The sequence below is a fragment of the Ursus arctos genome, unplaced genomic scaffold (assembly GCF_023065955.2).
Source record: "Ursus arctos isolate Adak ecotype North America unplaced genomic scaffold, UrsArc2.0 scaffold_22, whole genome shotgun sequence".
NCBI lineage: Eukaryota > Metazoa > Chordata > Mammalia > Carnivora > Ursidae > Ursus > Ursus arctos.
The window spans coordinates 44,988,850-45,003,153 of record NW_026622897.1 but is presented as its reverse complement, the minus strand read 5'-3'; the positions used below and the strand labels follow the sequence as shown (position 1 = coordinate 45,003,153).

Genomic DNA, 14,304 nt, shown 5'->3' with positions numbered 1-14,304 from the left:
GTTGGCAAACTTTTTCTGTAAAGGGCCAGATTTTCAATTCTATTAAACTCAACCTTTCCACTTTATAATAATTGTTTTGTAAGATTCTCCTTTCTCCATCTGGAATGAAATTCATAGATAATACAACTGCCTACATATATTTTTATATACTAACGTAAAAGGAGAAATACAGAAAAGTATTTTATATTAGAAAGATGTTTTCAATATGTCAATCTGTGAGCCCAACTGTACTGAACAGTGCAATGAAGTAGTTCAAATGCTTACATATACTTATAATTAACAGATACGGATTTAAACGGAATAAAGACACTAGATATTATTTCTCACAAGAAGTATAGGAAAACTGAAAGAAAAAACACATAGATGATGGATCCTAGATTAAAAATTAGTGTTGGAAGAAATAATAGATCATTTGCAGAGAATAAGAGATCAAAGGAAATAACCTCAGTTCAAATACAGATAATCTAAGAAGAGTGCCAATAGTTACCGCGGAGAAAGCTTAAAAAAAAGTCATATTTTTAGAAATAAACCGACCCATATTTATAACTTTGGTGTCAAAATAGTTCCCTGTTTCCTATAGGACAGGCCAGTGAGGGAGTTTATCTCTTTATCCCTATCTCTTTATCCCTGTTTGGAGTTCTCCCCAATGTAAGGCATGCATTTGATTTCTAGTACTTCAAAAGACTTTGGAACTCTATCCTTTAATTAAAAAATGGGGACTGGGGACTGGATTAAACAACAACAGCAGCAATAGCAACATAACAACTCAGAACCTAAGAGCTTATAGGGAAGTTGAGTGTAGATGACCTTTGGGATAATATCGGAGTAGTTCTGAAAACAACAGAAAATTAAACAATAAATAATTTCAGTTACTTTCGCAAAACATATTTTTTCATTGTATGATAAAATGTTTTAAAAATTAATATATGTCAATGAAATAAAATGTTTTTAAAACAATCCTATTAATGAAATTTGTATTTTATATATCTCTGACAATTTAAAATCTTTGGTTCTATGTCTATTAAAAGAAGCCTCAAGTCTCTTCAGTTACGTAATGGCAGGTGATATTTATAAATGGAGACTGATACAGGGGAGATGTATCGGTGACAGCAATCAATGCAGGAGCGGGAGCGTTAGGATGGGATCTTCCAAAATAGGAATCAATTCCTGTTAAATCCCTAACAGCACAAAATACAATGATTCCTTGATTTACATAGAAGTTACATTCCCAGAAGATTTAATGATTAGTAAATCCTTGCAGAAAATATTTTATATCTGTTTGTAAAACTGAATTTGATTTTAGGCCTAGAAAATCATAAACTTAAAAAAATCTTCATGAAGGTCTAGTAGCAGGTTAAACATTGTATAGTACAAGGGGAGATTCTTTGTTGTGCAGAACTTCTTTGCACATGACCATGCACCTAGCATCCCTGGCTCCTTTCTGCTAGATGCCAGCATCACCTCCCAATCATCAGTAATACACAAAGTATCTCTCTATAGTTCTAAAATTATTTCTATGGGCTCTCCTCTCTCTTTTGGGATTGCTGGTCTGAATTACGAGGTAGTAGAAATAAGAAGTAAAGATAACTTTTTATATAATGCCTAACACTGCATTACCAACAAATTGCATGCTTAATAATTTTCTGCCAATAACTAACTTCAGAAAGAGGAACACAGGGCTTAGAGAAAGTGGGCATCTTGATACAGTAAAAAAGTAACTCAGTTCTTCATTCAAAGGCAGGGACCAATTCTGCCACAAACTGAAGGACCCTGAGCAAATCTTTTAACTTCTCTAGGCTTCATGTTCTCCTCCTTTGAAAAATGTACTAGATAACCTCTAAATTCCCATACACCTCTGACATAATTATAACACGTATATATGCCTTTGGGAAAATAAAAGAAGGGAACAAAGTAGACTAGAGAATGGAGGAGAATAAAATTGGGTGGGGTTGCATTTGTAACAAATCAAACAATATCATAAAAAGGAAGAGGATGGACAATGGAGATAGTAGTATTAAAGAAAGATATTTGATTCTTGGCATGATAAATACACAAGTAGCTAACATGTGAGATTTACAACATTCAACACTGTGGTAATGCTTTTGGACATAAGACAGATAATGTCTACATGTGCTTTTGTTCTGTACGTATATCAAGTTTAAAATACATGGTTCTCACTTCCTCACTATAAATTTTTGCAAGATGGAATCTAATTTGCAAATAAGCACAGATTTCAAGGTATTTCTTAGAGCAAGTATCAGTGCTGTGAGAATCCACTCCAACTCCTTCAGATCAGCACAATTCGTAACCTCAATCAGAGAGGGGAGAGGGTTTTAGAAGTCCAACCAACTCAAGGTTCCCAAGACCAGAAAATGAAGCAGAATGGGAAATTCTAGGATTCTGCTAAGGAGTGCCCATTCTCCCAAACACGTAAAACCCTCCAATTCCTTAAGGAAAATTCCTGTTAAATTAGAAAGTTATAAAGGTCTCTGGGGGTGTTCTACCTCCCATTGTTCCTCAAAGAGGTCATTCTGTAAGATTTTGTGGAAAGGGTAAGTGATCATATAGACACCTACATTTGAAACAAAATCTACCCTTATCAGATGTGCCATCAGGAGAAAGTTACTCAGCCTTAATTTTCACATCTACAAAATGGGGATTTAAAAAAAAATTTTTTAAGTTTTTGTTTATTTATTTGTCAGAGAGAGAGAGAGAGAGAGCACACGCACAAGCAGCGGGAGAGGCCCAGGCAGAGGGAGAAACAGACTGAGCAGGGAGCCCAATGTGGGACTCGATCCCAGGACTTTGGGATCATGACCTGAGCTGAAGGCAGACACTTAACCTACTGAATGACCCAGGCATCCCTATAAAATGGGGATTTTAATGTTGTTGGGAGAATTCAAAAAATGACCAACATAAAGTCATAGCATAATACTGCACGCATTGTGGGTATCATGAGTATTCAATAAATCTTATCACCTTTTCTCTTTCCTTTCCCACCCTCAGTTTGTCTCTACTTGTCCAGCCCTAGAGAAAATGCTTTGCTCATGTCAGTATCCAGAAGAGGGGTGATTGAAGAGCTGGCCAAGCAGCTTCAGGTATGCTCAAGGAATGACTAGAACTTTAATTCCTTCGGTATTATCTCTTATTCTTTTCTGTTTCCTTTGCCTGGGGGCAGCTGGTGTTTTCCAGAGACTAAAAAGTCTTATTCTTCCTTGGTAAGGGGCTCTCTTTCTAGAAGGAATGAGTAGAAGCAGTTGCAGAGTTAAAACAAGCTGTCAGATCTTTCTGGCTGGACATAAGCTGAGCCTGAGATTTCAGCCTAGGGCAACCCTACTTCTTGGACAAAAAAGGTTCTCTGCACTCAAGTTGCTGCAAACTTCTGTGTCTGGAAGAGCTGCAAAGGGATCGTTAGGGAAGATTTACAGAGTTTGGCTAAATGCTTCTAGCAGGATGTTGCTGAGAAAATCTAATATCACCTTACCTTTGAATATAAGATAAAGGGAATGCGACTTCATCAATACAATTCTATTATGTATATATTTTGTCTGTGTGTGTGTGTGTGTCTGTGTCTGTGTGTATGCATTGTTGTAAATCTCTGAGAACCCTGAAGGGCAAAATGTAATCCCGTCATCATGTGGTACTGTGCCAAATGTTTCTGAACAGTTGCCTAACCTAACCTTCATCATTATAAGTAAGACATCAAAAAATTCAGTGAACAAAGGAGAAATTCTAATAAAGGACCGCAATACTGATTAATTAATTTGATGGACAATAAGTTCTTCTGGTTAAAAAAAAAACATAATTTGGGGGGCGCCTGGGTGGCAGAGCGGTTAAGCGTCTGCCTTCGGCTCAGGGCGTGATCCCGGTGTTCTGGGATCGAGCCCCACATCAGGCTCCTCCGCTATGAGCCTGCTTCTTCCTCTCCCACTCCCCCTGCTTGTGTTCCCTCTCTTGCTGGCTGTCTCTATCTCTGTCAAATAAATAAATAAAATCTTTAAAAAAAAATAATTTGGATATCATCAATAATAATAAATACCACTTATTGAGCATTTCCCATGTTCTAAGCAGCATGCTGGGCTCTTTTATATAGAGTATTTTCAATTCTTATTAAATTTTCCCATAATACCATTTTATCATCCTAAGTTTTACAGAGAAGACAAATGAATCTTAAAGAGGTTAAGGAAGTGAGGTCACACAGAGCTAGTAAGTTCAAATTTAGGATTGTCTCGCCTTAAAGCATAAATTTCTTCCAAAGCACTTCTATTAATGTATGAGTGTTAGTTGACAAAGTCACAGAATATTAGTATTGCAAAAGATATGAGAGTTCATTTAGGGAAGATGGTTTTTCTTAGAAACAGAGAAACTGAGGCCCAGAATGGTTCACTGAGCACAAAGCCTACCACACGGAGAGTGGCCGAGCCGGCGCCGGGCCCCTGCAGTGACCGACTTCATGCTGCCAGCTCAGTGGAGTCCTCATCAAAGCCCACAAGACTCTTTGTGACCAAGCCCTGCCCAGGTCTCCATCCCCAGCTCTTGATGAACCCACTCTCTAGTGCCCAGTATTCTGGGCAAACAGAACTCTGAGCAGTTCCACCCAGCAACCCAGGTGTTATATGTGTTTCTGTTTTTGTGTTTTTACCCAGAAAGCTTATCTCTGCTCACTTGATAAACACAGGCACTTTACTTTTAGGTTCAATTCAATTCAGCCCAAGGATCACCACCTCCGGAAGTCTTCCCTGATTGACTTATTTTTCTCTTCCTAGCCAATCAGGTATATCAGGAATAGGTGAATAATAGCCAACTTTTATTGCAGGCTTCTTATTCAGTCATCCTATAAATATTTATTGAACTCCTACTACATGTAAGCACTGTGCTAAGTGCCTTATATTTATTATGTTAATCATTCCTCACTACAATCCTGAGTTAGGTACTAATTTTATGCTCATTTTATAAAACAGAAAATCTAGGCTTAAAGAGATGCAGTATCTTTTCATAAAAATAAAATTAAATAAATAAATATATACATAAAAAATATGTTGCTTTCTTACTCCTCCGTCGTTCCTCTGTATCCTGAATATATATCTACTATAGACTTTGTAGAACTCTACGGAACTTGTTTCCCTTCCAATTTGTGACTTATGATGATGTAATTCTGTACATATAATGATATACTTACTAAATATTATATACCATTGCAGGCCGTAAGCTCCACAGTGGTAGGGGTAGTATATGTTTTGTTTACAATTATATCCCCGGGCCTGACAGAACAGCACATGCTAAGCACTCAGGAAATGATAGTTGACTAAACAAATGAAGAATGAATGAATGAAATACAAATGCATAGAATTCTGGTCTTTGAATCTTCACTGTTTTGTGCTTTCTCCCCAGGTTAGTCTGCACTGGGGAGAAATGCCACATAAGCAATGTTGGACATCCTTTTTTTTCCCCCAAAGGCCAACACTATTATCCTAGATGTGCATTCTAGAACTCCTTCTGGACACTATAATTTTCCATTTTCTTACCTATTATTATGGTTATATTAATTCTACAGATCCAAATGGAATGAAAACTTATTTGAGAAAGGACAGAAGCTGTTTTTTAGTCTTGCTGAGGAACAACATAATGACAGTGTCTTGTTAGTACACAGCACCCCAAATAACAGGAGTTTGGCAAAGAGCCTTGGGAGGAACTCAAGTCATTACCATGGCCCTCTATTATAGCAGCCGGAAATCACACTGCTGATTTCCACGTAGTACAGCAAATACCTCTGAGGGCAGGATCCCAGCTCTCTGACACTAACAGCCCTCAGGCATGCTCTGTAGCACATGTGGGGCCCTAGGCTACTCTACAGCACACACTCTCCTCCCATTGACTTTATCCAGAATTCTAATGTTTAGTGTCATTAACCTCCATTCTTTGTTTCACAATATTTCACAGGATATCTCTAGTTAATTTAAGGCATAAGAATAGTATCATAAAATTCTCAAAACAGACTTGCCCACTAATGGACACATATGCCTACACATAGACACACATATAGTCTTATTTTTTTGATAATATCTATGGGTATACAGTACTTTCACATACGTGTATATTTTAAATATTAGATATATTCTATAGATATATATGTAAATGAATACACATATATATACATGTATTCATATGTATATATGTATACACATACATAAATCAGCATTTTAGAACACTTTATAAGAAGTAAAGAAATGTACTTTATATGGAGAGAATAAAACATCCTTTGGAAGAACAAGATAGTACCTTCTGGGTGAGAAAAGAATAATATAGAACTTTAATTTCTATATGTATGTATGTATGTATATGCATGCCTACATGTATATGTATATATGTACTTATAAATATATGAAAATATGTTAATATGTGCAAGTATTTAGGTATTATAGGGATATTTAAATACATATATTAAAATTTATGTATAGCACTTTCACATGACTGAGATGGTAGAAGAGTGGAAGGGTCAGTTGTCACTACACTAAAGACCTTAAAAGATATAGTATGGTAACTCTAATATTTGAGGATCATTGTTCTTCCTAGGTAACAATAAAGTACCTGTGAATGAGAGAGAAAATGTATAGAAATGTGTGTGTAAAAGAATGGGAGATGGTGGCTGTCTCAATTTATTGCCTTCTCATATGTCACTGGATCTTTAATTATCAGTACAGAGAGTCTATTTCGATCCTTTAAAGCATTAAATGGTTATAAATTTAAGAAAAGTAGGAGGCTGACTTTGTTAAAAACCAAGGAAGGGAAAAGTTTCCCTTGACAAAAAATGTACAGAAATTTGAGAGCATGGTTATTTTAATATACTATTAGAGATTTTGGTTTGAGAAATTATCATTTATGAAATGCAAATCTTTTTACATCTTGGATAAAAAGAATTGTGACCATAAAACAAGTTTGCTTATTCTACTCTAAAGCAAGTTGGCTTATTCTACTCTGTGCAAAAACTATAAGCTAGATGTGTGTTTGTCTTTTTGCCTGTGTGAGCCTTGAGAATCTAACATAGTCATCACAGAGATATACTTTAAAGACATTTAAATGCATATATTTGTAAAAGAATATGTAGACACGTCAAAATTGTCAAGACTGTTTTTTCAGTTTAGAATTCATGTTAACTTTAAAAAAATAACCAAGTTTCCAAATATCAAACTCCATTTCAAACAGAACCAGTTTAATACTAAAAAGACAATATATTCTTCATTTAAATCAAGATGCTGAGATGCATGATATTAACGCATCAAAAGTCACATATATGCAACAGATCTAGCAATATATAATACTCTTGGAAGTACTTAAAAAAAACTAATATTAAAATTAGAATGTTTTCTCCACCTCTCAGATCATAACATTTCATTCAAGATCAATAGCCACTTCTCAATTATGCTAAGATCACATTAAAATCAAGAAAGGATTTTTTTTCTGCAAACAGCTTTTCTCTTTTTCAATGGATATTTAAGGGCGATTGTTGTTCAATATTTATGACAGTGATTACAGGTGCACTTTATTTAAATTTTACAGGATTTACAGGAAGTTGTCTTTCCTCTTCTGGATGGGGGCAGGAAACAATGAGCCAATTTCATTTCTGATAAAATGCCAGTAGTTTGGGGCAAGAATAAGCTAGAAATTAAATTAAGGGAATCTGCACATCTGCTTCAGAAACACATTATAGAAGAAAGAGAATTATAGTTTTTAATATAAATAACCTTATTGATTCCCTATGAATAAATAAAATGTTTCATTATTTTATTCTGAGTGTAATCATCCTCTAGTTTGCTCCCAATTATTCCATTTGTTTGTAAAATGAATTATTTAGCATAAACAAAATTTCTTCCCTGTTACTGAAAAGGTATACAGTATTATAAGAGTAAAATTAGAATAGCATACTTCAAATCACTACTTTCCATATCTGAAGAAATAAATGCCCCTTTATGATTAAAGAAACCTTTAATCATAAATATCTAAGTTTATTTTTTCTCTCCCGTAAAAAAAAAAAAATGAGGCTAGGCAGGACACAAAAGTTAACAATGATTAGAAGTTAAAGTGCTGCTAAAAGCCTATGATACAGCATAGTAAAATCATCTGAGGACTAGAGAACTTGAACTTGGGGAAAAGTCACTGAAAGAAACTGAGCACAGCGTCTTTGGATTCTCACAGGCCACCCAGAGGTGTGAGCCCACAAACACCTGTGAAAATGACAGGTTTTCCAGGCCCACTATTCTCCGAACAGGCGTGCCCAGTCGGCAAGGAGGACCCGGCAAAGTTTCCAAACCATGCTACCCTCTCACACAACTTGCTCTCAGTTTCTTCCGATATTCAAGGGAAAGTCATAAGGAAAAGGCTCACCTGTGTTGGGCTGAACCAACCATGTGGGCAGGCGCAACGCTCCCCACAAGTCCCTTTGCCCTTGGTGCCCGTCTTGTGGGGGCTTTTCCGCACACTGTCCCACAAAGTGACCAGCTTGGTCCTGTTTGAAGCTGGGCCCCCAGGTCCTGAAGAGGGCATGGTCTGAGAATTGTACCCAAGCCCCTGAGGGCTCCTCTGCCAGCCACAAGCGCAGTGGGCATCCCTGATCAGTGTGGGTGCACTCCTGCCGGCATCCATGCCATCGGACCCCCGGCTGCAGCTGTGTTGCTTGGTGAGGTATGCATTCATACTGCACTGATGCCTACTCTCTCCTTTGGTCAGCTCTGCACAGGAATGTCTCCTCCCTCACACCCCTTTCTTCCAGGCAGTTGTAAAAGTCTTTTTTTTTTTTTCCTCCCGTGGATCCCTCAGTATCTTTGACAGCTGCTATAAGCAGTGCATCGTGGGAGCAGCGAGAGCAGCTCCGCACAGCATTATCTGCGGGCTGGTAGCTCTTTGTCAATAGATGACTCAACTCACAGAGCAACTTGACAGTATCCCTGCTCTAGGCAGAAGCAATCAATGCTCCACACAGCTGGGCTACAAGACTGTACACTGTGTTACAAACCCTTTTTGGATGGAGCCCCACAGTAAAGAATACTCTTTGCAATTTGGCATTCTGGCGTTTCCCTCTCCCAGATGAGCCCTCCACAAAATACAGACCTCAGGAGAGAAAGCTTCTTATCAGACTAGCAGGACCCTTCTAGGCTGAAATAATATGGGATAGGCAATTTAAAATGATGGGAAAGTTAACCTGTAAAGGAATTTCCAACATTTACAGGAATCACTTATCTAGAGAGGTATTTGCCAAGACACAGAACAAATCATGAGGTAACTGAGTAAGAGCATCAATATTAAGTCTAAACAACATTAATTCATTTAGAAAAATCACCGAGATCACAGCATTATACTACAGTCCTTTAAAATTTGGAGGTTTAATTTGTTTTAGATCATGATTATATATTATAATCCAAACATGCATTTTTTATGCTATGAATGATTATTAATTCTTTCTGATTCAAAATAAAGCAATTTCCAAAGTTCAAAACTGATGGGTTGGCTTATTTTAACATAGTGTTTTTCCTTACCCCAAATTATTCTGAGGATTTCCTTTCAAATACTTTACCACAACAAATACATTCACCACAGAGAGAGTCTGCATTTTAAAGTGAAAGACACATCCAACTCTGCCATCCAGTATTTTGGTTTCCACAGACAGAATTTTCAAATTCTTTCACTGGAAAATGAGTGAAATCTATCCAATTTAAAGCAATTGCCTTCCAGGGAGGACATGATTGTTTTAAAATTTTAGTATGATTGCAGAAGCCATACATAGTATTTTTAGTAAAGAGAAAGGCTAATTACTAGAGCACTTAGAATTTTTATTATGTTTGAAACTTTCCATGTTTGTTGCCAAAATGTCTATCCTTATCACATATCCCTGAGGGAACAATTTTGGTTTGATTGGGATACAAGCTGCCATCTATGCAGCACCAAACAAAAATGAAATAGTCCCAAGAGACAATGATTTTATCTATAGACCATCAGATCCACCTTCTCACTGCTGGGGCAGTGTAGACCTCATTTCCCACTGAGTTGGCAAGGTTCTTATTTCAAAGTCTAGGATTATAACATATTCTACATTTCAACACCAGAACTCCCTGGACGAATCATTGTTATATATAAAAACCCCGAAAGGAAGAAGCAGGATCTACTCTTCCTGTGTATTTCCATAAAAGGGTCCTTTCCCAAATTTTGCACAAGGGGTTTCTATAAGTAACTTGCCTGGCAATGTAGGGATTCAAAACACCTTTGCTAAATAATAATGACCTATATGTGTAGGTTCAAAGGGTAGGCCTGGTTTGCTATTGACCTCTTCCCGCACCCCCAAGGACCTAGCACACTGCCTGCCCAGCATATAGCAGACTTATAATAAATATATATTTTTTGGATGAATGAATGAATGGTTGAGTGAGTGGATATATAGAAGGAGAGAGACAGGCAGGAACTGACTAACATGTTTTGAAAATAATATCTAGTTCAGCAATGCCCCAGAAACTTAAATTATTTCTTTAAGATCAGCTTTAGTGTTGGTTTTGAGGTGTTTAAGAAATTTGCCAAAAAAAAAAAAAAAAAAAAGAAGAAGATTTGAACTGTTTGGTAGAAATAACAATGGCATTAATGGTCTTTTCTCCTGAAAAAGAATTCAGGAGTTAAGATCAATACCTAAAAACAGTAAAATTGAGGCAAATAGATCATCACGTGATGCTCAGTGAGAAAAAGGGCAGGATATCAGCAACATCTCTTTCCTTCTCTGCTCTCTCCTCTGTCCTCCTCTCTTCTCTTCCCCTTCCCTCTTTCTTTCCCCCACCCCCTCATTTTTTATGCTGGGATCAAGGGATAATGCCTGAAAGAACTTCTAGGTCAAATAAAGCCCTAGAGAACTTCATATTTGTCTGGTGTCACCATGATGCATGGCTATAGGACTTGATGCGATATGGCAATACTATCACCCTCAAATGAGAATGTCAAGAAGTGATAAGTTTGACTCTCTCCAGTCTTATCTAACCATAGATGCTTCTCGAGTTTTTCAGGCAGATACCATTGCTCAAAGGCCCATTGCCATCTTTAGGGAATGCATGCCCTGTTCTCACCCATTTGCCTCTCAAATATAAGAATCAATCTGAACAGGAGTAAGTCAGCGTGAATCCATTAAAATTTTGTAATGGTGTGTGTGGTGTGCAGCAAGACAGAAAATGTCCCGGCTAGGCACTACGCGGAGATATTATAAATCTTCATAGGGACCTAAATGTGTTATGAATGGGTTGTTTGGAATGAGCTATCTCTTCCCATTACAAGGACAATAGAAGTTTTGTTTTACTAACCTCAGTATGCCATTTCTAAACAGATAAACATCATATATTGCATAACTAATGTTACTTTCCTCCAAAGATCCTAAAGTCCATAGCAAACTTTCATGAAACGTATTATAAGACTGTATGGAAATTATTTCACTTTAACATAGGTAAAATATATCCAGCCTCCTGCCTTCCCCTTTTCCCCCGATTTTTTTTTCTTTTTAAACATGACTTTTGGCTTTCTAAGTCTGATGACAGCCCACTTACACAGATAAATACGTCCAACTAGCCCACTGTACTATGAGACAGACCAACTAATTAAAGATAATTCAATTTGATCAACTGTAATTGGACAATTGTAATGACCATGAGATGACATGAAATTCTGGCCAAAGAAGAAATTAGTGGTGCACAAGTACATATCCTACTTATCATTGTGATTTAACATGGGCAGATGGTGCACTGGGTAATGCCTCGATGAGATATATCTTACTGACCTCTCTTTGACCTGACACTGACTCCACAGAACAATCCCTAGTTTTAAAGCAAGAGCTTAAAACTAATATCCGGCTTGATTTGTTTAATAAAAAATAAATAGCAAAGATGAATTACTAAATAAATTGTTCTGTACTAAAGCACTATGCAGACTTTGTTTCCAGAAAAAAATTTCCTTCAGGCATTCTATGCACAGGGTAAATGAAAATATTAATTACGAAAGAAGAGCTGAGTGCTTGCTAAAGAAGGACTGGGCAGCACAAGCCCCGTAGCAGCTATAAGTAATGTGTGAAATAATCACAAAGTAATATAAGGTAATAGCTAACAATTTTTCTTGATTTGAAAAGTGTACACAGTCCATTCCTGGGGCCGCAGACTAGAGATGTTATAAATGCCAACTAATATTCTTCTACATCTAATAGCCTTTGGCCTGGACGATCTCTAGATCTGAGCACATTCACCTTTGGAAGTAAAAGAGAACTGAGAATATTTAAAGTATTTTAGTCTTTAAAATTATTTCCAAAATCCTTAAATCAATTGAATTATAATTCTGCCCTAGAGGGCAGACACAAGCAAGAATTAAGAGGGTGGAAAGACACATGCCAAATTGCCATAGAGATTTAACCTGGACTGAGGATATAATAGAAAGTGGAAAAAAATTTTTTAAATGTCCCCAAGTACATTCTCACTAATGTACTTGGACTTGGGTAGATATTGATGAAGAGGGGATTGGCCTGAATTAACAATAAGGCTAAATTGTAAGATGGTTTTCAGGAAACACAGATTTATTATATTCTAACACATTAACACTATTAGAGAAATAAGAACACAAGTTATGTGACATTTCTTAAAGAATCTGAAAGGAATACTAAAAAAAGGTAATAATCATTTATAATTTACATATTTTAGCAACAGAATCTAAGTGATGGACTGCAGTACTGCAGGAATTTGTTCTTATCCTGCAAGATGAACCCGATGTTGCTTCTGTGAAGCTTTCCAAGTCCCCCTGGACTATTCGGTTGCTCTCTACAGTGTTTGTATACTTGTGCAAGTATCTTTCACGTTCGTCTATTTCTCTCAATCACCGTGATGACCACCCCATCTAAGCTGGCATCATTTCTGTGTAAAACCGGTGAAACAGCTTCTTAACTGGTCTCTGGCACCCACCCTTACTCCTATTCATCCTCACACAGTGGCAAGAGGGACTTCTAAAATGTGAAAATGATCCAGTCCTATCCTGCTTGATAGCTGTCGATAAAGTCCCATTCTCCGGGGATCTTTATCCCCACAGAGAGAACAATCTTTAAAGCGTCTTCCATGGTCCTTAATCATGTCCTGCGTGACCTGGCCTCTATGGCTTTCACCACTTTCATCCGTGCTCACGCCCCGGTCAGTCCTGCTCTCCAGCCGCACAAGCCTCGACTACCTGCGCTTAGTCCCACCGCGTGGCCACTGCGCATGCTCTCTTCCCCTCTCCGCAGTTCCACGCGATTCATCCTGCTCACACTTCCCTGGCTCGCATGGAGAGACAGCCTTCCAAAAGCCACCCCAAGGAAACATACAGTACAATCTAAGAGCAAAAGTGGGCTTGTGATGCAGCACAACCCCAAAACAACTCTCCCAGACCTTCCTCTCTGCCAGTTTGCCATCCTGAAGCCTCTTCTGTTTAGAAACTCTGGAATCTTCCCCGCCTTCCAGGGCTCAACTCAAATGTCACCTTTACAAGAGAGTGTTCCCAGGACACTGTCCCTCCCTTCCAGAGCAGCGCCTATCATCCTCTCACTGAACACTCATTTAGCACTTGTGCTTCTTTGTTACAACACTAACAACACTTGTATTAAAAGCCATAATTACCCTATTATTTGTTTTGTGTCCTATCCCCCAAACCGAGTGTAGGTAACGCCCATTGGGGAAGGGAGAGAGCTCTCTTTTGTGAATCTGCATCCTCCAAACCAAGCATAAAGTAAATGTTAGTATTTATTAAAACAAATCAAACAAGAAAGAAGATAAACTTGTCTTTCAGGAGTCATACCAACATTAGCATTTGGGTCTGTGTTCTACCTCCTGGTGTAAATGAATAAATAAGGATTTGAACCTAATAACAACACAACACAACACAAAACAAAACAAAACAAAAAAACAACAATTTGCTTTTAAGGTCAGCGTTTAAGTGAAACATTCACTGTGGCTGAGAAGCCTAAGTGTATTAACTAATTCTTTTGAAGAAATTTGCTTCTGGTCTTCTAATGCGAAGAAATTGAAACAGCTTTTGTTTATTTTAGCAAGATATTCATTCATAAAAGCTGTACTTCCTGACAGCTGGGCTTTTCTCTCAAGTGTTTTCAAATTGTTCTCCCTTTATAGATAGATAGTGCAAAAGGGGGAGGGGTTCCCCAAGTCAAAAGCCAGCCAGTGGTAAAGCAGGGAGCCGATCCCAAACTACAGCTGCCAAAGTCATGATCCTCTTAAAATGATATAATCCAAAAGGTAGAATGAGTTCACAAGACGG

General features: G+C 37.6%; 1 protein-coding gene across 12 annotated transcripts in view; it reads right to left on the bottom strand.

The window, feature by feature from the left end:
- Window positions 1–14,304, bottom strand: part of DLG2 (discs large MAGUK scaffold protein 2) — a 1,327,559-nt gene that overhangs the window by 732,737 nt on the left and 580,518 nt on the right. For 2 of the 12 annotated variants that reach the window (XM_044390947.3, XM_044390948.3), the window contains exon 1: window positions 8,383–9,250. The exons of 8 other annotated variants lie outside the window; for them this stretch is intronic. In XM_044390947.3, coding sequence (XP_044246882.1) covers window positions 8,383–8,691 — 309 coding nt within the window. In that variant the 5' untranslated portion in view covers window positions 8,692–9,250. Of the gene's footprint in view, window positions 1–8,382; window positions 9,251–14,304 lie in introns of those variants that run through there. 2 more of the 12 variants (XM_044390949.3, XM_044390950.3) reach the window with 1 other exon arrangement.